The sequence below is a fragment of the Physeter macrocephalus genome, chromosome 20, assembly GCF_002837175.3.
Source record: "Physeter macrocephalus isolate SW-GA chromosome 20, ASM283717v5, whole genome shotgun sequence".
In the NCBI taxonomy this organism is placed as follows: Eukaryota; Metazoa; Chordata; class Mammalia; order Artiodactyla; family Physeteridae; genus Physeter; species Physeter macrocephalus.
The window spans coordinates 68,622,492-68,647,853 of record NC_041233.1 but is presented as its reverse complement, the minus strand read 5'-3'; the positions used below and the strand labels follow the sequence as shown (position 1 = coordinate 68,647,853).

At 37.2% G+C, this 25,362-nt stretch overlaps 1 protein-coding gene across 6 annotated transcripts in view; it reads left to right on the top strand.

Moving 5' to 3' along the window:
• The window catches only part of CCDC186 (coiled-coil domain containing 186), a 68,895-nt gene that overhangs the window by 5,732 nt on the left and 37,801 nt on the right, over positions 1–25,362 (top strand). For 3 of the 6 annotated variants that reach the window (XR_003677503.2, XR_003677502.2, XM_007113604.4), the window contains exons 1-4: positions 311–486; positions 9,304–9,999; positions 14,382–14,508; positions 21,202–21,330. Coding sequence is in view for 4 of the 6 variants with exons in the window: in XM_007113604.4 (XP_007113666.1) it covers positions 9,365–9,999; positions 14,382–14,508; positions 21,202–21,330 (891 nt within the window). In the remaining 2 variants the exon portion in view is untranslated. Of the gene's footprint in view, positions 1–307; positions 487–9,303; positions 10,000–14,381; positions 14,509–21,201; positions 21,331–25,362 lie in introns of those variants that run through there. The other 3 variants (XM_028481227.2, XM_024121358.3, XM_028481228.2) reach the window with 2 other exon arrangements.

Genomic DNA, 25,362 nt, shown 5'->3' with positions numbered 1-25,362 from the left:
CTTGCTTGGGCCAGGGAGGGGCGTGAGAGGTAGGACGGTACTAGAGGCGGGAGAGCCGGTACGCCGGGTCGACCGGGGATGGAGGTGGGGGAAGTGCCCAGCAAGTCTAACTGCCGTGCCAGGCGCTCCCGGGGTAGGAGACAGCGCGGCGCTGCCCCGCCCACTGCAGACAGGTTACCCAGGCACCAAGGGGCGTCGCGTCACGCCGCCCGCGCCGAGCTGATTGGCTCCTCCAGGGAGCCCCGCCCCCTCAGCTGTAGCGGGGCCGGCTTCAGCGTCGCCGCCATCTTTGTTGATGTGTCAGCTCCGCGGCGGCTTGGGGAATCCGCGGCGGAGGGAGCGTGGTGTCTGCCGAGTTCCTCACCGCTGCCCCCTCCCCCCCCCCGCACTTCCTGGTCTGCTGGACCCCGTTATGGAGAAGTTGGCCCCTAAGCGGGAATTCCAATGGCCTGTTTAGGGGTGTGGCCTAAGGGTCGAAGAAGTGGGGTAAGTGCCTGAGCGATGCCAGGGGCGGGCCGGGGAGTCGCGGTGGCGGCGCGGCGGGCTGCCCACCTTCCGCGCCGTCCTGCAGGTCCCGGGGCGGCTCCCTGCCTGGCTTCTCGAGGGGGCGAGGCGAGCGCTGGGGGAAGGAGTTCGGAATCCCCTCCTCTCCCTGCCTCCTTCCCTCAGTCCCGGGCGCCGGGGCAGGAGGCGGCCGAGGGGTCGCTGGGGGCCGTGAGGGCCGCGCCTCCAGTGCGGTGCCTAGAGAGCGGCGGAACTTGGGCCGCTTGCCCCGTCTCCTAATGCGAACTGTAGCTAAGCCCTACCTGCTCGGCCATCCCTCATAGACTCAGTCGCCTATGTCTCCTTTCCTCTCCACGTTCACTGTGTTCGTGTTTTATGTTGACTGTTAGCGACTTTTTAAACTCTCTTCCAAACACTTCCATTACTGTGATTTTAAGTAATTTAGAGACGATTCTTTGGGATTGTGGAGATGAAAGAAATCGTTCTTGATGTTTATGTTGCCTTTTTTCCAAGTACATCAAGGCATTTGATAAACCTTGGTTGGTAAGGATCATGTTTCAAATTTGAGCCTCTGTCAAACTTGTAAAATGGTAAAACCCCTTCTACATGTTCCCTAGTAGCAGTCTTGGGGAACAGGTGTAATTATTGCTTGGCTGTTAACAGTTTAATAACTTGAGCTAATATTTACATTTTGATATTGTTTATTGGAAAGAGGCCTGGATTTGGAACATTTGGATTACCTTTGACATGATAATCTTGTTACCTAGGAGCGTTGTTTAGAAGGCCATGCAGCCCCAGGCGTTTGGCAGTTTTCTCCGTGTATGCGTGTGTAACGTACCTTTGATGCCTAGCTTTGTTATTTTTTCCGAAATGATAGGTTGGGAGTTTTTCTAAGGAAAATGTGCGGCAAATCAGTGGAAGTGTTTCAAGAGGTGTGTTGATAGTCACTCAAAAAGAAAAATCAAAAAAAAAAAACACAAAAAAAACAACAACAACAAAAAGAAAAATCTATTAAGTGTTTAGGTATGGTAGTTGTGGGTGTAGCCTTCCCAACTACTAACTACACCGTCATATTTGCAGTGTGTGGGAAAGGTTAAGGTTCAAGAGATATTGATAGTAAAACTGAACTATCTGCTTGTGTATAAAGTCTGCTCGTCTCTGTACAGCTACTTTCCAATTCTTTATCCATCATTACACAAATAGAAAACAGTGATGATTGGCCTCGTTCTTTTTTTTTTTTTACCTTCCTTTTTGGTATTTTCCTTTTAAATTCAGTGACAGTATTGAGTGATTAACAAATCTTGCAGTATAAAGAATTAAAACTCCTTATTACATTGTAATAGGCAAGCATGTATAATTACTGAAGAGTCTACCTGGAAATGCCTGGATTGTGTTTATATTGGTTTTATTCTTTTTAAGACCTTGTCTAATTCCTAATACCTGGATATAAACTCAGAGGTTTCTTTAAACAGTGGAGATTCCTTAGAGTTTCATTGGTATTTCAGAGTCTTGTTTGTTGCTAACAGGAAAGGAGTGGTGTAACACAGTAACTACTCTTAAAACCTTTTAGTTCCTTCAACCATAAACTAAAGAGTTGTTCTTTGATACTGTACAGTAACAGCATAGCTGATAGTGATTACTTATTATATTCAGTTTAAAACCATCTATTTACAGCTACATGCTGACATCCTGCGATGAAGGTAAAACAGTGAAGTATACTCGCTCTTTAGGAAGAGATGATAGGTTGAAGCAGCCTTTATTTAGAGATTTAGAAAAATCGTCTTTCCCTTTGAAGGGAATCATCTTTCCCTAATTTGTGCTAGTTTTTCAAATTCATTTAACAGTTTCATGTTCAAGTAAGACTCCTTAACCTGAAGTTCTGTTTCTTTTCTTTCAGTAAAATTTAGGTCTTTTATCCCTTATCTCTAGCTTTAAATAATTAAAGCTGATTCTTGAATTTCTCATAAATATGTCACACGACTTGCAGTGTTGGGAATGTTATGCTCAGTGTCGTTTCAGGGCAACCTTGGGAGCATAGATAATTTAAATTTGCAAATTAACCCTGTAATCTTATCATATCATTGCAAATGTCACCTTTGAACTTTATTTCGCAGCTACTGAGATTTTAAAAATCTATTTGGGTTGAGAGGTAAACAAAAGAAAAAGTATTGGCATGAAGGGGCAATAGACACAAAGTGGAAATCAGACCTAGCAAAGTATTGATTGGATTGTGAGTATAGTTGTCAGTCATTAAGGCACATGAACTGTTAGTCTACTTCAGGGATGATTATGTAGTAGCTAATGAATAATTTAATTTTTTGGTAAACTACACTGTACCAAATTAACCAAGCCCAGGCCAAAGGTGGCTTCAAAATTTAAACATTAACCAGAACTTCTTAATATAATATACGGCAGACTTAAAACTTAATTTTTTTTTTAAGTTATTAGCCTTCCTTTTTGAAAAGGGAGCTATAGGTCAATCCCTCCCCCCCTTTTTTTAGCTTTTAGATTTGGGGGGGAAATTAGCTGAAAATACTTTTCATGTTTTCTTAGACTTATTAAAGTTCATTTGGTGAGCTCTGTACAAGTAGCTTCAAACTGAGATTTCAGTATTAAAATTTTTTCTGTTTTAAAACTTACTATTAGAGATATATAAAATTGCATGGATCTAAGATGCCAAACTGATAATATGACATATACTTGATAATGTGATGTATGATGTGGCTACTTATTCTCATTTTCCTGGAATCTTGATGGACTGTAATGTTTTCTGTTTTCGTACAGGATTTGGTACTATTTGGGGTGGGGGTAGGGTATCCTGCGGCATCTATTGCCCTGAGCCTTTTCAACGTCTTTTTTTTTGGTGATATAGTGTACACACTGTAAAATTCACAATGCCCTAACCCTTGATTGCAACCCTTGGTTGCAAATCCCTACAGGGATAATTGACCTTGGCTTCGTATAATATACTTTTTAACCTAGTGGACTAAAGACAACTTTTAAGAGCAAGTAATAATGTTTCACATAAAGGAAACTCGGTATATTAAATTTTACCCAAAAGCTTAGTTACAATGTGCCTACTTTACAAATATATCTTCCTTTTGATAAAACTAGAGTTCTTTGAAATAACCAGCTCAGTTTTTAATTGCTTCTGATTTTATTTGCCATTTTAGAACCTTGTTAGAACTGGTCAGAAAGATAGGTCATTATTTTGTTTATGCTGCTTTCAGAGTGTATTCGGGGAGTGTGTAAAAGACCTTTGGATGTACTTACTTTTCCTTCAAAGGACAGTAAACCATTATATTGAAGAACAGGAGTGCCCTCACAGGCTCAACTTGCTTATCTTAATGGACATTATTTGAGAAGCTATAGCTGGTATTATTTGAGACTCGGTACAGTTTGTAAGTTTAAAATTTGTAGTTTGTTGTAAGTAACACTTATGCTGAACTGAGTCGCATGTTTCTGTTGGACTTAAACACTCATGCATATCTTATAAAGCTTCTGATGGAACGCTGACAGACCTTCAAATTAAAATACTGTAAACACAAGAGCAAAAGATTTAACATAGATTTTATATGTTGGTCCACTACACCAGAGTGTAAACTCCAGAAGAGATATCTGTTTTATTCACTGCTGTGTTCCCAACACATAGAACAGTGCCTGAACATAATACATGCTCAGTACATATTTGGTGAATGAATGAATTAATAGCTAGTTTAGAAATGTATTTCTGGCTTGGTACTTTTGTATGAGGCTTGTGTGTTTGGTAATCTGTGGATTGGATTCATTTGTATTTGCATTTATTGAATAATCTTAAGTTCTTTTGTTGTTGTTTATACTGCTATTTACTGAGAAACTAGAAATAGTACTAAAAGCTGTTAAAGACAGTGTTTTCGTTTATAAGGCTTTTGTATGGAAATAATTTTGTAGAATTGCCAGTTCTTTGATTAAGAAATAAAATCCAAGGTGGATAATGGTTGGCTTTAAGGCAAGTAAATGTTTCTCGACCAGTTGCCTACAGCTGACGAGCTCCAGTAAGAGCGAAACCACTTCTCACTCCACTGAAACAATTTTGAAGTGTGAATTGGTCCTGTAGTACTGTGTCAGAAACAGAAACAACGCCCAGGGGGAAAAAAGTGCTTGAATTAAGAGGAATTTGGTGACTGCTAAATTTAAATACAGTATTTTTCCCTAATGAGTAAGAGTTGCTAAAAAGTCAAATAATCTGTGTTACTTCTTACCTCAAAAAAGCAACAGATATTGTAATCTATAATTGTAGTCGCTATATCTATATACATGAGTGTGAATTTGATTTATACAAGCACTTTTTTTTTTTTTTTGCGGTACGCGGGCCTCGCACTGTTGTGGCCTCTCCCGTTGCAGAGCACATGCTCCGGATGTGCAGGCTCAGCAGCCATGGCCCACGGGCCCAGCCGCTCCGCGGTATGTGGGATCCCCCCGGACCGGGGCACGAACCCGTGTCCCCTTCATCGGTAGGCGGACTCTCAACCACTGTGCCACCAGGGAAACCCAGCACTTCTTAATTAAAACAACCTTGTAAACAAATGTCTAGTTTTACGTCCTAGCCCTTTAATCTACTTCTAGGCTATTCCATCCTCAGTAGCTTTAATGATAACTACCCCCTTTACCCCCACCCCCAAGAAAAACTTGGACAGCAGCCAAATTGGCCTACATCAGCATTGCCAACTGGAGGCCCACAAGAGGAGTCAGCTGACTCTTTTTTCCCCTGGTTAATCGTGGACAATCAAGCTCATCATGGCTCCCCTCCCCCCACCATTCTTGTACAGTTATTTACTCTTTAGTGATGGCTTTTTACATAAATCTTCTTTAACGTCTCTCCTTTTCCTTTTGCCTCCAATCAGTATTCATTTGAGCATCAGAAAACCATGTTTGCAAGTTAAGTGATTCTCAAATGCCAGTTCATCTGAAGAGTTTTTTCAAAGGTCATGGGCATATTACTGAGCAATAGTATAGAAAGTCTTGTCTTTTGAGGTTGAACTAAGCCTTCTTTAATTTACAGGAGGATAATACGTAAAACAGTCGAAGCTGAGGTAATCATAAAAACAGTTTTTTGTTTTTTTTTTTACCTAGATGAATATCCCGCAGAATGAGACCTTTTTGTTGTTCTGTACTGTCTTACACATGACAAGTCTTCTTACAACCTGGTTCCCACCCTCTAAATGCCCTTCAACAACCCCCCCAGCTCATTGTGTAAACCCAATCACACCCTCACTAAGAACCACTGAACAGCCTTTGCAAGAATGACTGTAAAGGTAGTAGAGAATATATTTGTTAGATTTATTTATGTATTTATTATTACTATTATATTGCTTGAGATTTAAGAAGTTTGATTCAGTTCAGAGTGTGGTTCCTCTTCTTTGCAAGAGATCATTTAAAAGGCTGTTCAGAAATGTCACAGGGAAAAACAAAACAAAACCAAAAAACAAACAAAAAAAAGAAATGTCACAAGGAAGGCTGCCACTATGTACCTGATGAGTATAAATGAAGTATGTTTTCATTTACATGAGAGATTATTTTTGTACTTCCCATGAGGGAAAATTTGAAGGAAGATGTGGCCTTAAAATATGTCCTTTAAATATAATTAGGCTCTGGATAGACTGAAGGGAAGAACGTTTTAGATTAGAGCAAAGCTATGGAAATGTTAATGTGCATATTGTTTGGAGGAATTTTGAATGGACTGGTCAGGGACTGGCAAAGTATAATACTATAGTGAAGTACTAGGATTTTAGGAATGTGTTGAGAGATAAGATTGGAAAAATACTACAACTGGTTTATTGAGGAATTGCAACTCTGAGGTATAAACATGAAATGCTCACATCCCCTCCACTTCCCTCTGAGGTGCAATCTGTCAATAATGTCTTGGTTTGATGTCATAACTCTTCTGCTGCCACTTTTGATAACCAGAAAAAACTTACTCTAGAAATTAAGACAGGTTTCAATCGCTTACAAAACAAAAGCAAAAAATGTTAATCATAAACTATCATCTCCCTAAAGAAATGTTGAAGCTGTTAGTTTCCAGCTGCTTGGATTAAAGAAGAAGAGGTGTAATTTGGCTCTAAAAAATGTTCCCTCTCCTTTCTCTAACCAGCCCTTTTGGAGTTGGGGGAAGAAAACCAGCCAGTGGAGGCAGAGTTCTCACTCTGAAACTTTAAAGAGGGAAGAGATAGCTCTGGCCTTACTCTGGTCCATCTGGTTGTATTTGATGGTGGTCTCTGGAGGTGGTATGTGTGGATTTTGGGGGGGCAGTGTTGTAGCTCTCTGGACCCTTGTGCTGTTGAGGACTCGCTTCATAGGGCAGCTCCTGTTCCCCTTTGGCAGAGCCAATGTAGTATACTCTTCAACCCCTTCTCTGGATTGGGTGACACAGGAGGGAGGAATGGAGTGAGACTGAGAAACCAACAATTCAGTGTTCCAGGTAGGAAGTTATCAGGCCTGGGTTGGGTTGCAGGTTGGGGACAGTGACATTGGAAAGGAGGGTATAATTGCAGGAGACATGAAATTAGTAAAAGAATATGAGGCTAAAGGAAAGGAAGGAGTCGTGGCTAAGAAAAATGATACCATTGACAGAAATAAAAAAAAGATTATCTGGGGGTACTTAATTTTAGGAGCTATTGTTATGATTTTGGATTTAGCCATTTTTGAGTTGAGCCCTTGGAAATGCCTGTATTCATTCGAGATTTTATTTTATGTAGAGATAGAGTGAAGACAAAGAGATAATTCATTATCTGTAACTCAAGAGCACAGGAATGAAAATAATTAAAGTGGGCATCAACTATGAGTTTTTGGTTTAAGTTATCAAAGTGGATGAATTCTGGGAAGGAAAATAAAGTTGAGGACTGAACCCTGGGGAATATGAAAGCTGGATGAGAAGATAATGATTGCGTAATGCTTTTCTGTTGGCAAAGCATGGTACACAGGCAAGAGCCTTAAGAGTTCTCAAATGAGAGATTTTTTTCACTTGCTGTCTATGCTGGAGAGTCACAATGCCTTCGTAGACCCATTCTCTTTTAAATAGATTCTTTATCTGCTTTCCATTACATTTGGTCAGCTCTGAATTTGACTTCAGTAGATATCACATAGCATTGACTAGTTATGATGTTTCTAAATTAAGATTTCAAATTCAGCAACAACACATTCACAAGTTGTATCTTAAAATTAGTTACTTTGAGGAAGGTAACATAGGTGGCTAATGTCCCTGTTTGAGAATTATTTTACTTTGACCTAGATTTGGAATACAGCATACTCACAAGGCTTTTTGTTACTGCATTTATTTGTATTGCCTAAACCAAACCTTTATTGCTAGTGTGGACTTTGTCTTAGTATGCAATATATGCAGCAAGATAATAATGATAATTTGTTTGTTTACAGGTAGGTAATTTATAGTATTAAGGCCAACGTCTATATTAGTCAATGCCAGAGTATTTAACAAACAAGCTGGTCTTCTTTTCCTTTCTTAGAATTATTCTTCTCATTTTTTGCGTTCCTAGTCCTCAAATACTGCTTTTCTCATATTACTTCTTTGCTTTAATTCCACAAATATTTGAAAACCTAGTATGTGCTAGAAATTCTATAGTATAATCAAGTATACAAGTCTGTCATGATTTATCGTCCTTCTTAACGACCTTCACTCCTGCATATCATTCTGAGGGTTCTACCTGACCATCTTCTCTTACCCTTTTTCACCATCCTCTGACCACCAACTCCACCACAGACCAACGTAAACACGTATCTTTCTTTCATTCAAATATTAATCTTTCTGTTTTCCATTTTACACCTTACATCTGGAAGTATTTCTTCCCTAGTTTCTTTCAAAACTATGATCTGCCCACTTTTTTATCCAACCTCACATGACTCCAGTACATGCTTGGTTGATGTCTGACAAAAGAAGTTGACAATTCTTCTTCATCAGGATTGCTGGAATGTTTTATATTTTTCTGTCTCAGGATAATTTTTAAAGTTGACTAATTTTCAGAAAATAGCTAGATTAGTAACCTTCATAAACGGCATAAAATATATTTTAACATTGTTGAATTAGTTTTGTAAATGTTTCTTTTATGACCTAAGCAATGCATATGAGGTCCATTTGAGTTGTACTGAACATTGTGTGTTCTTGATGAGAATGTTTGGAAATCGCCATGATACTTCCTGCATCCCTGGGTGAAAAGTGAATTCCTGTCAGGGATCCTTTACACCCTGACTTCTTTCAGCTCAGCTCTAGGTGTCTGGGCTATAGGTAGCTGTGTTTTGTTATTGTTTAGTTTTCCTTTTGCAGTAAATATTTATCATTGTTAATATACATTGTTTTATTATCTTGATTTGTAATTTCTTGCCTAGTGTTTTCATTGCTATCTTATTCCCCCAATAGTTTCTTACAAATTCTTTAGATAGTCTTTTTCCCTTTGTGGAGCTGAAGGAATTCTAAACAATTCTTGGGCACTAATCTTCCTGTTATTAGTATCATTCCAGACCCAACATCTTATGGGGGTGATTGGGGAATGCCAAACTGCAACTGAAGTGAAGTTGTAGGACTGGACTGAAGGAGAAAAGACAATGAGCCTTTGTAGCACCTGACTGGTTGTGGCTCACGTGGGTCAGCTGTTATATTCTTCCCCCCTCCCCAAGGAAAGAATTTTTAAAGAATTATTAGTGGTAAAATGTGCGGCCTTAGTTTTTCCACATCATGGAATGTGTGCAAATATATATGGGGTCTTGGTTTAAAAACATTTAAAAAAAAAGTTTATGTTTTGACTTTCTCAGATGTAAAACGAAGATCAGGAAGAGCTTTGAAGAGGTGCAAAGTGAATTGGTGCCAGTCAGCATGTCAGAAACAGAGCACATAGCCTCCATTTCCTCTGATCAAAATATTGAGAAACCATCTGTAATAAAGGAAGACTCATGCAATTCGTTTTCTGGTGATGAAAACAGCAGCTTAGAAAATGAGTCCAAACTGTTGTCATTAAACTTTGATAAAACTTTATGTCAGCCTAGTGAACACAATAATCAAATTGAAACACAGGAAAGTTATATTCCAGATCATGGTGGAGGTGAGGATTCCTGTGCTAAAACAGACACATGTCCAGAAAATTCTGAACAAATAGCTAATTTTCCTGGTGGAGATTTTACAAACCAAGTTTTGAAAACAAATGAAGCAGAACAAAGAGTAACACAAATATTGGCGGAATTAAGGTCATCTACATTTACAGAAGCAGCTAATCAAAAGACTTATTCAGAAAGTCCTTATGATACAGACTGCACCAAGAAACTTATTTCAAAAATGAAGAATGTTTCAACATCAGAGGATTTGTTGGAAGAAATAGAATCTGAGCTCTTATCTACTGAGTTTGCAAAAGAACACCGACTACCAAATGGAATGAATAAGGGAGAAAATGCATTAGTTATGTTTGAAAAGTGTGTGCAAGATAAGCATTTGCAGCAGGAGCATACCATAAAGAAGTAAGTGTTTTATTCTTTCAGGTTATTTTTTTCCACAGGGATTAAAGATTGAATTCTTTAAAGGAAGGTATCATTTTATCTACTTTTATTTCCACAATAGAGCCATGCACGTGGTAGTTGAGCAGATGTCAAGTTTCCTAGTTATTTAATATGTAACTCTGTTTTTTTTAGAATGTGGTATTTTATTTTCATTATTTTAGAAATAATAGGTAAACAGTGTTTTTATGAGAGTTATATATAATATACCTGTGTCAGATACGTTAGCGTATATAGAAACATATGTATCTATGTATAAAGGCACTGTTTTGGATATGATTCAAAATTTCTGTTTTATATATGTCTTAGTGTATAAGTTTAAAAGAATAAATGTTTTATTAAAGTGTAAGTTTATTAAAGATCTAGAAAGATTTATAAAGACAAATAAATTTATATTCTTTCAAATTTTTCACTTTTGAAAGAATGTAAAGCATAATGTCAGAACTAAGATAAATTCAAAAGGAATGACAAGTTATAAAATGCAAAAAATTTTCTTAAAATTCCCACTGTAAATTCATTGGTTTAAAAAATTAAAATTAGGGGCTTCCCTGGTGGCGCAGTGGTTGAGAGTCCGCCTGCCGATGCGGGGGACACGGGTTCGTGCCCCGGTCCGGGAAGATCCCACGTGCCACGGAGCGGCTGGGCCCATGAGCCATGGCCGCTGAGCCTGCACGTCTGGAGCCTGTGCTCCGCAACGGGAGAGGCCACAACAGTGAGAGGCCCGCGTACCAAAAAAAAAAAAAAAAAATTAAAATTAGGAGAACAGAAGAATTGGTTTAGCGTCATTCAGTAAATAAGAACATAGTTATTTTTAGACTTCTCTTGGATTTATGGAGTTAATTTCTATTTTAACAACAGTTTTAATTTCATTTTATCTTTTCCTAATAATATTATATCACCCTTTGTTTTAAATTTATATATGTGAGTGATGCATATGTTTAGATACTCCTATAACCTTTAATAAAGGAAAATAAAACTTTCTAGCCTTCATTAAAATACAGACGGATTCTCTTTTTAAAAAAGTGATACTTTAAATTTTTGGAATGGGAGGGGTGTGTGTAGAGAAAGAGGAGAAGGAAATCTACACACTAGAGGAGGATGACAGAGGAAAATATACCATAATCCAAGTATTGCTTGATATGCAATTAGCTTTTAATGATCTCCTTGCTTCTAGTATTTACTTTTCCAGATTATCAGTAGATCAGTCTTCCCCAAGTCAGCTCACCCTTCATAGGTTTATCCAATGAATTTTAATCTCAGCATCCAGAGCCCTTCTTTTTTCTATTTTTTTATTTTTCAATTGTGATAAAATACACATAATGTAAAATTTACCATCTTAACCATTTTTAAATGTGTGTAGTTTGGTAGTGTTAAGTATATTCACATTATTGTACAACTGATTTCCATAGCTTTTTCATCTTACAAATCTGAAATTCTATACCTATTAAACAACAAGTCCCTGCCCCAGCCCCTGGTAACCACCATTCTACTTTGTTTCTAAGAGTTTAACTGGTTTTGTTACTATTTGCTGTTTTGTGACTGGCTTATTTCACTTAGCAGATGTCCTCAAGGTTCATCCATATTGTAGCCAGTGTCAGAGCTTCCTTCCTTTTTAGGGTTGAATAATATTCCATTGTATGTATACATACCACATTTTGTTATCTGTTCATCCATCAGTGGACGTTTGGGTTGCTTCTACCTTTTGGATAGTGTGAATAACGCTGCTGTTAACATGAGTGTACAAATATCTCTTGAGAATCCAATACCTTTCTTAATACTATCCAAAAACCAATGTCAGCTACTCCTGCTCATAACTTTACTGGAATGCTGCTGTTATTGAAAAAACTGTGATTTTATACTTGAACCATCAGTATTTCTGCCATTCTTGCTTTTTAGGGTAACTTCCTCATTTTCCTGCTATCTGTACTTATCTCTTAGACCTTCCCTTTGAGGTCATCCTTGTTGCCTCTTTCTACTTTCCTTAGATTTGGAGACTTAACCACTTTCAAGCTTCTCTTGTAAATTATAAGATGTTACAGATTTAATAATAATGGTAGGAACACTTAAATGCTGTTAATTATGTGCCTGGCACTTTACATGTATTAACTCATGGAATCCTCACAACAACCCTATGTGGTATGAACTATTCTTATTCCCATTTTACAGATGAGGTACTTGAAGCACAGAGAGGTTAAGTAACTTGCTTCAGGTCACATGCTAGTAAATGGCAAAGTTAAAACCTGAACCCAATTAGTCTGGCTTCAGTGGATTTTTTAATGTGGTTATCTGAAATGAACAAGTTACATGTTATTAAATTTATCTAAAAACATTAGGAATACAGTAGAAAATTAATTCCTCTTCTGCTCCGTCATGTCGGAACAGTGGCCACATGGTAGACTGGGGTAAGCACAGTTCTGGTCAGAAGCCCAGAGTTGGAAGATTCCCACTGCCACTTGCAAGCTCTGTTTCCTTAGTTAAATCATCCTCTCCAAGATGAAGATTTTTTCATCTTTATGAGGGGACAATACTTACCTGATGGGATTGTTTTGAGGACATTAAAGCATTATAAAAATGTCAAATATTATTTTAAATCTAAGTTAATTTTTTGTTATACATGTAATATTTTAAATTTCAAATAAAATGCTTTGTGATTAAGCTTAGCTCTAAAACAACTCATTTTTTTTTTTTGCCTTCATTTAATTTTCTGTAAAGAAAACTACCTTTCAGTTCCTTTGGCTTAAATTTTCATGAATTCATCTATTTCCAAATGGCTTTGTTTATACATCCATTCCTCTATTTTCTAACATCAATATTATTGTCCAAGGTCCCAACCAGAATTCTTAATTAAGAACAGTTATTTGTGTATAGGATGTGCATTTGGCATGTAAGAATAACAATTTCAGAGCTTGCTGTTCTTCACTTCTCCCTCCCTAAATTGTTTACTTTCGAGGTATAGTCAGGATTCTTGTGTTTCAGGTTTTTTGCAACAAATTGAGTGTACACCTTAATCATGTACATAATCAAAGTTAAACCCCTGTGCCATAAAAGGCTTGAAGAAACTTGCATGCTACACATTTTTCTCTTTTCCCAAACATTTTCATGACTTTCCTCCCCACTGCATTCCTTCCTGTCCTCCTCAGAGAGGTCTGTCCTGATTACCTTATGTACAATCATAGCTCAAGTCACTCTCCCTGTCCTCTTGCCCTCCTTTAGTTTTCTTAATAGAACTTAATCACAACTTGGTATTTCATTATATGTCTATTTATTGTTTAATTTCTCTGTTAGAATGTAAGCATCATGAGGGCAGGGACAGTTTGCTGATGTACCCCCAACATATAGACTAATATAGGTACATAGTAGGTACCCAGTGAGCATTTGTTGAGTAAATGAGGGATCTTCAAAGGAGAAGATGGCAAGGAATTAGACCTGGGTCCAAATCTCAGTTCAACCGCTTACTAGCTATATAACCTGGAATAAGTTCTAGGCTTCAGTTTTGGTTTGTTTTCAAATTCTTAAAGCATAATATAATTTCGTAGACTTATTAATTTATAGACCTGAGTGTTTATGCATTTAAAGCTAAACTTAGTAAATTGTAATTGTGTAATAAATGTCAAATAATAGCTGTTGCTAGTAATCCTAAAATATTAGCTGTTAACCCTCTTAGGCATCTTACTTTATAGTTCTGAATACTTCTACAGGTAATTTTTAAGGTTTTATTTATATTTTTCTAGGGAACTCAAAATGAAATTTCTGCTTAAACTTTATTATTTTACATTGACTACTTTTGTAGCTATAAGAATATCATTAAACTACTGTAAAAATCTAAAGCAAGATTTCTCAACCACAGCACTGTTGACATACGGGGGCAGATCATTTTTTGTCGATGCTGGGGCTATCCTGTGCATTGTAGGATGTTTAGCAGCATCCCTGCCTCTATGCACAAGAAGTCAGTAGCAACCCTCACCACTGTAGTGGCTACCAAAAAATTTCTCCAGACAGATGCCTGGAGGGGAAAAATTGCCCCTGGTTGCCACTGACTAACCTGAAGGGATTCCAGTGCTAAAGGAATGAGCTAGGTAATACATATGCCTGTAGACATAAACTTAAAAGAGTGTGGTTTTCTTTATCTGATTATATTTCTCTTAATTTGAAATATACAAACTTCTAGGAAAAAGTTAATAGCCTGACTGGCCAGAGAATGTTTTGTAAAGTATAATACATCATTACAAAAGGATTACTTGGGAATTTTCACTTCTTAATCATAGGTATCTACACCCTAGCCTGCGTTATATTACACATTGTCATTTTTAATTATGTTCTACTGATACTGCCCTTTTTATATTTAGGTTAATTAAAGAAAATAAGAAGCATCAGGAACTTATCTTAGACATTTGTTCAGAAAAAGACAATTTAAGAGAAGAACTAAAAAAAAGAACAGAAACAGAGAAGCAGCATATGTACACAATTAAACAGGTAAAAAAACAAAAATCTTTAAAGTCTGTACTTCAATATATAAAATAAATACATTCCTGAATATTTGTGTGTAAATTGAAGTTCTGTAAGTTAAATCATACTTTAAATGCAGAATATTGCTTGGTATGTGAGGCATTCTCTTTTATGAACTGGGAATCATAGTCTGATCTTTTTGTTTTATATAAATTAATATTTCTATGTGATATGTGTGACTGTATTCTATATATAATAGAAATCTGAGCGGGAAAGACTATTTGTTTGGCAGTCAAATAGATTGTTTCGGAAGAAGCAGTATATACTTAAAAGTTTATATCTGGCATTAGAATGTTTTCAAGCTTAATAGTGTAATATGTTTCCATTCTCAGTATTTTGTGAACTATACTGAAGACTGGCTCTCTTCAGATTTTATCTGGTGAGCTAGCTTCCCCAGCCTTTCATTTTCTTTCTTTGTTTCTTTTTTTTCTTTCTTTTTTTTTTTTTTTTTTTTTAAATGTACTGTGATGCTTGGATTGACAAAGTTCATGTTAAGACTGGTAGCAAAGCTCAGCTGTTCTTTATCTTTCTGAGCTGCTTTTTCTTCTGTGGGAAGCATTAGAAACATTGTAGCCTTAAAAGTCTTTCTTTTTGCCTCATCTTTCACAGAAAGCTATATAATGAAAATAAAAGTAAACAGCTGGTAGTAATATAATAAAAAACCAAGTTTCACTTATCTATGCCTTGGTATACTTAATGAACCTTTACATAGTTGGAAGGTGACCATATTTGTAAAATTTTACATATTTAATCCTGATTTTTGTGTGGAAAGGGCTACTGCATGCAGACCAAACTTAGAATTTTAAAGTGTGAGGGTGCCTTAATAGTAGGCTGAATCTATATTTTGGTAGGCAGGTCACTGCTGATGACCAGAAACTTCAGACTAAATAGATGGAGGTGAACCAGAGCTGTTCTGTTCATGAGCTTGTTAGTGGTTGTGCCTTTTTAAAAGAGAAAATTCGATTCACCATTCTTTTGCTAGCCAGTATAGCAGAGTTTTCTTTCCTAATTTTATTTCTGAATCTGCACCACTTAATATGGCAGCCACTAGCCATAGTGCTATTGAGCACTAAAAGGTGGCTAGTCCAAGTTAAGAGGTGATGTAAGTGTGAAATACACACTTAATTTCAAAGACTTAGTACAAAAAAAGATAAAATGGCTCAGTTTTTCATGTTGATTACATGTTGAAATGATATTTATAGGGTTTAATAAAACATTTATTTTACCTGTTTCTTTTTGCTTTTTAAAATGTGGCTACTAAAAAATTGTGGCTTATATTTCTGTTGGACAGTGTTGCTCTAAATAATTTTGTCATAGGGAAAATTAGTACACATGTACTATATGTAAACTAATATTTAGGGTTTTTTATAACAGCTTTATTGAGATATAATTCACATACCATATAATTTACTTATTTCAGTATACAGTTCAGTGGTTTTTAGTTGTGCAGGGTTTGTCACAATTTTAGAAAATTTTATCATACAAAAAACTCTGAACTCATTAGTAGTCACTCCTCATTTCCCTCCAACCCCTCACAGCTATCTCCCCCCAGCCATAGGGAACAACTAATCTACTTTCTGTCTCTCTATATATTTGCCAATTCTGAACATTTCATATAAATGGAATCCTATAATATGTGTCCTTTTCCTTCATATGAATGGAATCATACAATATCTGGCTTCTTTCACTTAGTGTAATGTTTTCAAGGTTTCAATCAAATTGTAGCTTGTATCAGTACTTAAATTAATGGCCAAGTGATATTCTGTTGTATAGGTATACAACATTTTATTTATCCTTTCATCATCTGATGGATATTTGGGTTGTTTGCACTTTCTGGCTATTATTAATAATGCTGCGTGCGATGTAGAAGTTTTTGTGTGGACATATGCTTTCATTTCTTTTGGGTGTCTACCTAGGAGTGGAATTGTTGGGTCAAATGATAACTCTATGTTTAACTTACTGAGGAGCTGGCAGACTGTTTTCCAAAGTGGCTGCACCATTTTATATTCCTACCAGCAGTGTATGAGGGTTTCAATTTCTCCACATCCTTGCCAATGCTTGTTATTATTGGACTTCTTTATTATAGCCGTCCTAATGGTTGTGAAATGGTATCTCGTGATTTTGGTATGCATTTCCTTAATCACCAATGAAATTACACATCTTTTCCTGTGCTTCTTGGCCATTTGTATATCTTTTTTTGTTTGTTTGTTTTTGTGGTACGCGGGCCTCTCACTGTTGTGGCCTCTCCCGTTGTGGAGCACAGGCTCCGGACGCGCAGGCTCAGCGGCCATGGCTCACGGGCCTAGCCGCTCCACAGCATGTGGGATCTTCCCGGACCGGGGCACGAACCCGTGTCCCCTGCATCGGCAGGCGGACTCTCAACCACTGCGCCACCAGGAAAGCCCCATTTGTATATCTTAAATAGATAATTCTAGGGAAGTATTTTCTCCACCCATTTTTAAACTTTTTTATTGTTGAGTAGTGATAGTTCTTTTTATATTCTGGATTATAAACCTTTATCAGATATATGATTTGCAGATATTTCCTCCCATTCTGTAGATTTGTTTTCACTTTCTTGATAGTGTACTTAGAAGGACAAAAGTTTTAAATTTTGATGATGTTCAGCTTTATCTATTTTTTCTTTTAATTGCTTGTGCAGTTGGTGTCATATGTAAGACTCCATTGCCAAATCCACGATCATGAAGATTTACTCCTATGTTTTCCTCTAAGAGTTTTATAATTAGGCTTTTATATTTAGGTCTTGATTCTTTTTTTTTTTTTTTTTTTTTTGTGGTATGCAGGCCTCCCTCTGCTGCGGCCTCTCCCGTTGCGGAGCACAGGCTCCGGACGCGCGCGAACCCGGTTCCCCTGCATCGGCAGGCGGATGCGCAGCCACTGCGCCACCAGGGAAGCCCATAGATCTTGATTCTTTTTGAATTAATTTTTTATATTGTATGATATACAACTTCATTCTTTTGTATATGGCTATCCAGTTGTCCCAGAACCATTTATTAAAAAGACTATTCTTCCTCTATTGAATGGTCTTGGCATCCCTGTTGAAAACCAATTGATACATCAACTTATTTCTAGACTCTCAGTTCTGTTTCATTGATCTGTTTGTCTTTCATTATGCTAATACCACACTGTCTTGATTTCTGTTGTTTTACAGTAAGTTTTGACATTAGGAAGTGTGAGTTCTCAAATTTAGTTCTTCTTTTCCAAGATAGTCTATTCTCAGTTTCTTGTATTTCCATATGAATCTTACTATCAACTTGTCATTCTACAGTGAAGCCAACTGGGTTTGTTAGGGATTGCATTGAATCTGTAGACTTCATTTGGAGAGTATTGCCATTTCAACAATAGTATGTTTTTCCATTCACAAACAAGGGATATCCTCCCATTTATTTAGATCTTTAATTTATTTCTAAAGTGATATGTAGTTTTCAGAGTAAATTTTGCAATTCCTTCATTAAATTTATTCCTAGGTAGTTCATTCTTTTTGATGCTATTGTAAATGGAGTTGTTTTCTTAATTTCATTTTCAGATTGTTAATTACAAGTGTATAGAAACCTTTTATTTATTTATTTATTTTGCTGCATGGACTCTTCGTTGCTGCATGCAGACTCTTCTAGTTGTGGCAAGCGGGGGCTACTCTTCGTTGTGGTGCGTGGGCTTCTCATTGCGGTGGCTTCTCTTGTTGTGGAGCATGGGCTCTAGGTGTGCAGGCTTCAGTAGTTGTGTGTCGTGGGCTCTAGAGCACAGGCTCAGAAGTTGCGGCGCATGGGCTTAGTTGTTCCGCAGCATGTTGGATCTTCCTGGACCAGGGCTTGAACCCGTGTCCCCTGCATTGGCAGGTGGATTCTTAACCACAGCGCCACCAGGGAAGTCCCAACAATTTTTTTATATTATATTCTGTAACTTGGCTGCACTTGTTTATTAGTTCTAAAATTTTTTGGCAAACTTCTTAGGATTTTCCATATATAAAATCATGTCATCTGTATGTAGAGAGTTTTACTTCTTCCTTTCTCATCTGAGTGCTTTTTATTTCATCTCCTGCCTGATTGCCCTGGATGGACCCTCCAATACAATGTTGAGTAGAAGTGGCAAGAGTGGATATCCTTCTCTCATTTCTGAAGCATTGTCTTTCACCACTAAGTATGGTGTTGGCTGTCGGCTTTTCATAGATGCTATCAGGTTGAAGAAGTTCCTTTTTATTCCTAGTTTGTTGAGTATTTTTATCATGAAAGACTGTTGAATTTTACCAAATGCTTTTTCTACATCTGTTGAGATGATTATGTGTTTTTTGTTCTGTTGATATGGGGTATTACATTAATTGATTTTTGGATATTAAACCAACCTAGCTTTACTGTCATAAATCCTTTCTGGTCATGGAGTATAATTCTTCTTATATATTGCAGAATTGTTTTGCTAGTATTTTGTTGAGAATTTTTCTACCTATATTCATAAGAGCTATTGCTCTTGTAGCTTTCTTGTGATGTCTTTGTTTGGTTTTGGTGCAGCATAGTACTGACCTCATAGATTGAGTTGGGAAGTGTTCCTTCTTTTTGGGGGGGACAATTTGTGAAGAATTAGTATTAATTATTTAAATGTTTGGTAGAATATACCTATGTAGTCACCTGGACCTGAATTTTTCTTTGTGGGTAGTTTAAAATTTTTTTCTGTTACTAATTTAATCTCTTACTATAGGCATGCCATTTTTAAAATTGCACTTCACTTTATTGCACTTCATAAGATATTGTGGTTTTTACAAATTGAAGATTTGTGGCAACCGGTGTTGTCAGATGGTGGTTAGCATTTTTTAGCAATAAAGTATTTTTTAATTAAGGTATGTACAGTTTTTTTTAGACATAATGCTATTGCACACTTAATAGACTACAATATAGTGTATACATAACTTTTACATGCACTGAGAAACCAAAAAATTTGTGTGACTTGCTTTATTGCAGTACTTGCTTTATTACAGTGGTCTGGACTGAACCTGCAATATCTCTTGAGATATGCCTGTGTAGGTCTATACAGATTTTCTGTTTCTTCTTGAGCCAGTTTTGGTAGTTTGTGTCTTTCTAGGAATTGTGCATTTAATCTAAGTTAATTGTTCATAATATTCATTCATAATTCTTTTTATTTCTGTAAGGTCAGTATGTCCCTCTTTCATTTTGATTCTTGTGATAAATCTAGCTAAAGGTTTGTCAGTTTTGTTGATCGTTTCAAAGAAGCATTTTTTGTTTTGTTGATTTTTCTCCATTTTCCTATTCTCTATTTCATCACTTTCCTCTCTAATCTTCATTATTTCCTTTTTCATACCAACTTTAGATTTAGTTTGCTCTTTTTTTTTTCCCGTGTCTTAAGATGAAAGTTTAGTTTTGATTTGAGACCTTTCTTGTTTTTCAGTATTGATGTTTATAACTACAAATTTCCCTCTAAACACTGCTTTAGATGCATCCCATAAATATGTTGTATCTTTATTTTTATTTGTCACCTTATTTTCTAATTTCTCTTTGATTTCTCCCTTGGTTATTTAGATGTTGTTTAATTTTTACATATTTATGAATTGTCAGTTTTCTCTCTGTGTTACTGAGTTCTAATTTCATTCCATTATGGTTGTCAAAGGAAGATACTTTGTACGATTTCAGTGTTTTAAATTTATTGAGATTTGCTTTAAGACCTAGTGTAGGTTCTGTCCTGAAGAATATTTCATGTGCACTTGAGGAGTAGGTGTATTCTGCTGTTGCTGAATGGAATGTTGTATAGTTGTGTTAGATTTAGTTGTTATATAGTTGTGTTCAAGTCTCCTATTTCCTTGTTAATCTTCTTTCTAGTTCTGTTCATTACTAAAAGCGAGGTATTGAAGTCTCCAACTATTATTATTGAATTGTCTACTTCCTTCTTCATTTCTGTCAGTTATTGATTCATGTATTTTGGTGCTATATTACTAGGTGCATGTATATTTATAATTGTCATACCTTTCTGCTGGATTGACCCTTTTATCATTATGAGATGAATCTAAAGTACATTTTTTTTTTTTTTTTGGCTGTGCCGCGTGGCTTGTGGGATCTTAGTTCTCCAACCAGGGATTGAACCCGCACCCTCGGCAGTGATGAAAGCACAGAGTCCTAACCACTGGACTGCCAGGGAATTCCCTAAAGTACCTTTGTAAACAGCATTTTGTTTTCTATTCCAGTCTGAAGATCTCTGCCTTTTGATATGATTATTTACTCTCATTTAATGTTACTGTTGACAGTTGGATTTTTGTCTACCATTTTTAAATTTTCTATATGTCTATATTTTCTGTATGTCTTTCTGTATGTTTCTGTTTTGTTTCCCTGTGTCTCATTTACTGCCTTTTTTTGCATTAAGTAAATATGTAACATTAAAATTTTTTTCATGATATTTTCTGAGTTATTTCATTGGTAATTACTCTAGAGCTTATCATCCATCTTATCTGAATCTGCTTCAGACTTATTCTGACTTAATTCTATTGCTATATCAGAACATTACTAACATTTACTTTTGATTTCTATGGCTGAAGTATATTCATTGCCATCTTTATGCTTTTTTACATTGTTTATATTTATTTGAAATATTGGTGGTCTGTTTGTTATAACTATAAAAATAATCTGGAAATAATTTTCTTTACAGTTAGAATCAAGAATAGAGGAACTTAATAAAGAAGTTCAAGCTTCCAAAGATAAAGTACTAGCTCAAGACATTGCAACTAAAAATGCAATTCAGCAATTACACAAAGAGATGGCCCATCGGATGGAACAGGTATTTTTCAAGTCATTATTATTATTAACTTTCTGATGATTCTTTGTTTAGTAAGTAACCCTTTTAGACAATTTTGGACATTAGTGTGTATTAGGATTAGGATTTTAAAAATGCTAAAGCAATACATAAATGCATGCTAACCACAAAAAACGTCAACCTTTGTTCCTGTGATTCTTTACAATATGCTGACCCTGAGCATTAGCAGTGTTATATATTTAAAACTTACACTATCAGTTCTCAAACCTTTTATACTAATTAAAGAGAAAGGTAGAAGATAAGACATTAAGAAGTTGTTGGTTTTAGTGGACCCAAACATAGCTTCATTAGAATAACCTAGTGAGCTTTAAAAATATATATATTCTTGGGGACTTCCCTGGTGGCGCAATGCTTAAGAATCCGCCTGCCAACGCAGGGGACACAGGTTCGATCCCTGGTCCGGGAAGATCCCCCATGCCGCAGAGCAAATAAGCCCATATGCCACAACTAGTGAGCCTGCGCTCCAGAGCCTCCGAGCCATAACTACTGAAGCCTGTGCATCTAGATCCCGTGCTCTGCAACAAGAGAAGCCACGACAATGAGAAGCCCAGGCACCGCAACAAAGAGTAGCCCCCACTCTCCGCAACTAGAGAAAAGCCCGCACACAGCAACGAAGATCCAGTGCAGCCAAAAATAAATAAATAAATTTATAAGAGAAAAAATATGTGTGTGTATACGTGTGTGTGTGTGTGTGTATATATGTATGTATATATATTCTTGGGGACTTCCCTGGTGGCGCAGTGGTTAAGAATCCACTTGCCAATGCAGGGGACACAGGTTTGAGCCCTGGTCTGGGAAGATCCCACATGCCACAGAGCAACTAAGCCCATGCACCACAACTACTGAGCCTGCGCTCTAGAGCCCATGAGCCGCAACTACTGAGCCCATGTGCCACAACTACTGAAGCCTGCGCACCTAGAGCCTGTGCTCTGCAACAGAGAAGCCACCGCAGTGAGAAGCCCGCACACCCCAACGAAGAGAAGCCCCCGCTCGCTGTGTCCAAAGTCCGCACACAGCAACAAAGACCCAACGCAGCCATAAATAAATAAATAAATAAATAAATAAATAAATTTAAATACTTATATATATTCTTTGGAATTATATTTTAAAATAGAAGCAAAATGATAGTAAAATGTGCACAATAACAATTCAAACAGTAAAACATGTCGTCTTTCAAACTTTTTCTCCCACTCCGTGCCCTTCCCAGAGGCAACCATTGATGCCAGTTTCCTGTATATCCTCAGAATATTTGTTGCATGGACAAGCATGTATATATTTCGTTTCTTCCTCCCATCCTCCCCCGTTTTTAAACAAATGGCAACATACTACACTCACTACTCTGTATCTGTTTCCTCTCTAATGATGAGTGTAGGTGAGGTTAATAATAGTAGCTGAAAACGGTTTACAGTATTCACTTATTTAATATTCAGGATGACCCTAAGAGGTGAGTATTATTATGTGGGTTTTGGAGATTGTTCCATTCAGTTGTTTCTAGATTGGCTTCATTACTCTTCTCCCCTAACTTTTCCTCTCAACTTTTTGATTTGAGAATTTTTAAGCCTGTAGAAAAGGTAAAAGAATAGTAAAATGAACACTTGTTTACCCTTCACCTAGAGTCACCAAACCTGGTGAGTTTTATTTAGAAATAGCTTCCTAGCATGAGTGTGCACACGTTCCTGCACACACGTGTACACTCCACAGTTTAATTTTCCATTTTGAGGTTTCTCCATTTCTCAGAACAGATATGTAGAATGTATCTGAACCTCAAATTTACAGGAGGGTAGAGTTAGTTATAAATTCTTAGGGACTTTATAGCCTGTCTCCCTCAGTCCCACATGACCTCATATTGGTAAGTATTAAGCCCTAACGAAGCATTCTGGATTCCTGCTGCTGCTTAGATTTTTTGGCCCTGAAATTTCCCATACTTTCTTGTGAGCTCAACTGTGCATTAAAAAAACATTTGTTGTATTTCATCTAAAATTTTTGGTGTTTTGAATGGGGAGGGTTCATCTGCCATACTTGCAGAAGTACTTCTACAGTTTATCTTAATTTTAGCTGACTATTGAATCCTATCAATTATGTTACTCATATCTTCATCCAAGTCAATGATAAACATTTTAAACTAGTCAAGTCCGAAGACTTTTACTGACTCCTCTTCCTCTATCTGTGTGCCATAATGGACTGACTTTCAATAGAAGCTTAAAGAGTAGTCACTTAATTATCTCATTTAATACTCCCAACAATCTGTGAAGTAGGTGCTGCCATTATCTGGGGTGGGATATAGAAATGTGAACTTTTAGCACCCCAGGTTATACTTTTTTTTAAAAAAATAAATCCATTTGTTTTGTTTATTTATTTAAATTTTAATTAATTTATTTATTTTTGGCTGTGTCTTAGTTGCGACACACAGGCTCTTCATTGCGGTGCGCGGGCTCTTCTCTAGTTGTGGTACGCAGGCTTCTCTAGTTGTGGCACGAGGGCTCCAGAGCACATGGGCTGTGTAGTTTGCGGCACGCAGACTCTCTAGTTGAGGTGTGTGGGCTCAGTAGCTGTGGCGCACGGGCTTAGTTGCCCTGCAGCATGTGGGATCTTAGTTCCCCGACCAGGGATCGAACCTGCGTCACCTGCATTGGAAGGCAGATTCTTTACCACTGGATCACCAGGGAAATCCCACCCCAGGTTATTCTTTTGCAACTGATTCAGGGATGACTCTGAGTAAAAGGACAATCTGGTCCACATTCCCTGCTGTAGTTAAGAACCTTATAATATGTTATCTCATGTATTATAATTATCTTTTTTCTGCTTCTTATCTCTTAACTTCAGTGAAGTTTCCATGTTGCTACCAGGTATCTTTTTAAAACACAATTTAATTTAATAAAATTTAAAACACCTTTTATTAAATCCTTCTTTGGCTTCTCTTTGCCTGTAGGATAAAATCTCAAAAATCATTAGCATGACAAGAAGAGAAGTCCTTCCTTTCAGGATCTGATCTCTACCTCCTTTTCTGTTTTATAACTACTTCCTCTCCACTGCAATCAACACACCAAATTTAATCACTACAGAATAATTTAATGTCCTCTAAATATATCATGCTACTTTATACTTTAAGGCATTTGCGCATGATAACCACTCTAGCTTGAATTCCTTTCCTTGACTGATCCCTTTACTGAATCCTTCAATGTCTAGCTCAAGTATAGCACCTCGTTCAAGTACAAATAGCATCTTTCACCCTTCATGCCAACCCTTCCCAGGGACTGTTAGTATTTTTTGTATTTTCGAAGAACTTTGTACATTCATCCACTAGAAATTATTTTTGAATATTCGTTTATGTGTTGTTCTTACTAGGTAGTGAGCTCTTCCAGGACTTACCATGGCTTATTCTTCATTGTGTTCCCAAAAGCTAATCCATTATCTAAGCATTAAGTTATCATGGAACTGGACTTCTTTTAAAGTTGACATTACCATTAGTTGACTTTTTCTAAGTACAGTTATTCAGTTATCTAAAAATCTAGCTAATTCTGTCAGCCAATTCCATCACGGTTTTGTCAGTCATTTGTCCACAAGCATGTCATCAAATCCTCAGGGATCTCTGCCATCCCTATTCCAGTGTTTTCTTTAATTTCTCTTGAAAATTAGGCTATTTCAATGGAGGAAAAAATCCCAATTGGATTTTTTTTTTTTTTTTTAGAAGATGTTGGGGATAGGAGTTTATTAATTAATTTATTTATTTTTGCTGTGTTGGGTCTTCGTTTCTGTGCGAGGGCTTTCTCTAGTTGTGGCAAGCGGGGGCCGCTCTTCATTGTGGTGCGCGGGCCTCACTATCGCAGCCTCTCGTTGCGGAGCACAAGCTCCAGACGCGCAGGCTCAGTAGTTGTGGCTCACGGGCCTAGTTGCTCCGTGGCGTGTGGGATCTTCCCACACCAGGGCTCGAACCCATGTCCCCTGCATTAGCAGTCAGATTCTCAACCACTGCACCACCAGGGAAGCCCCTGCATG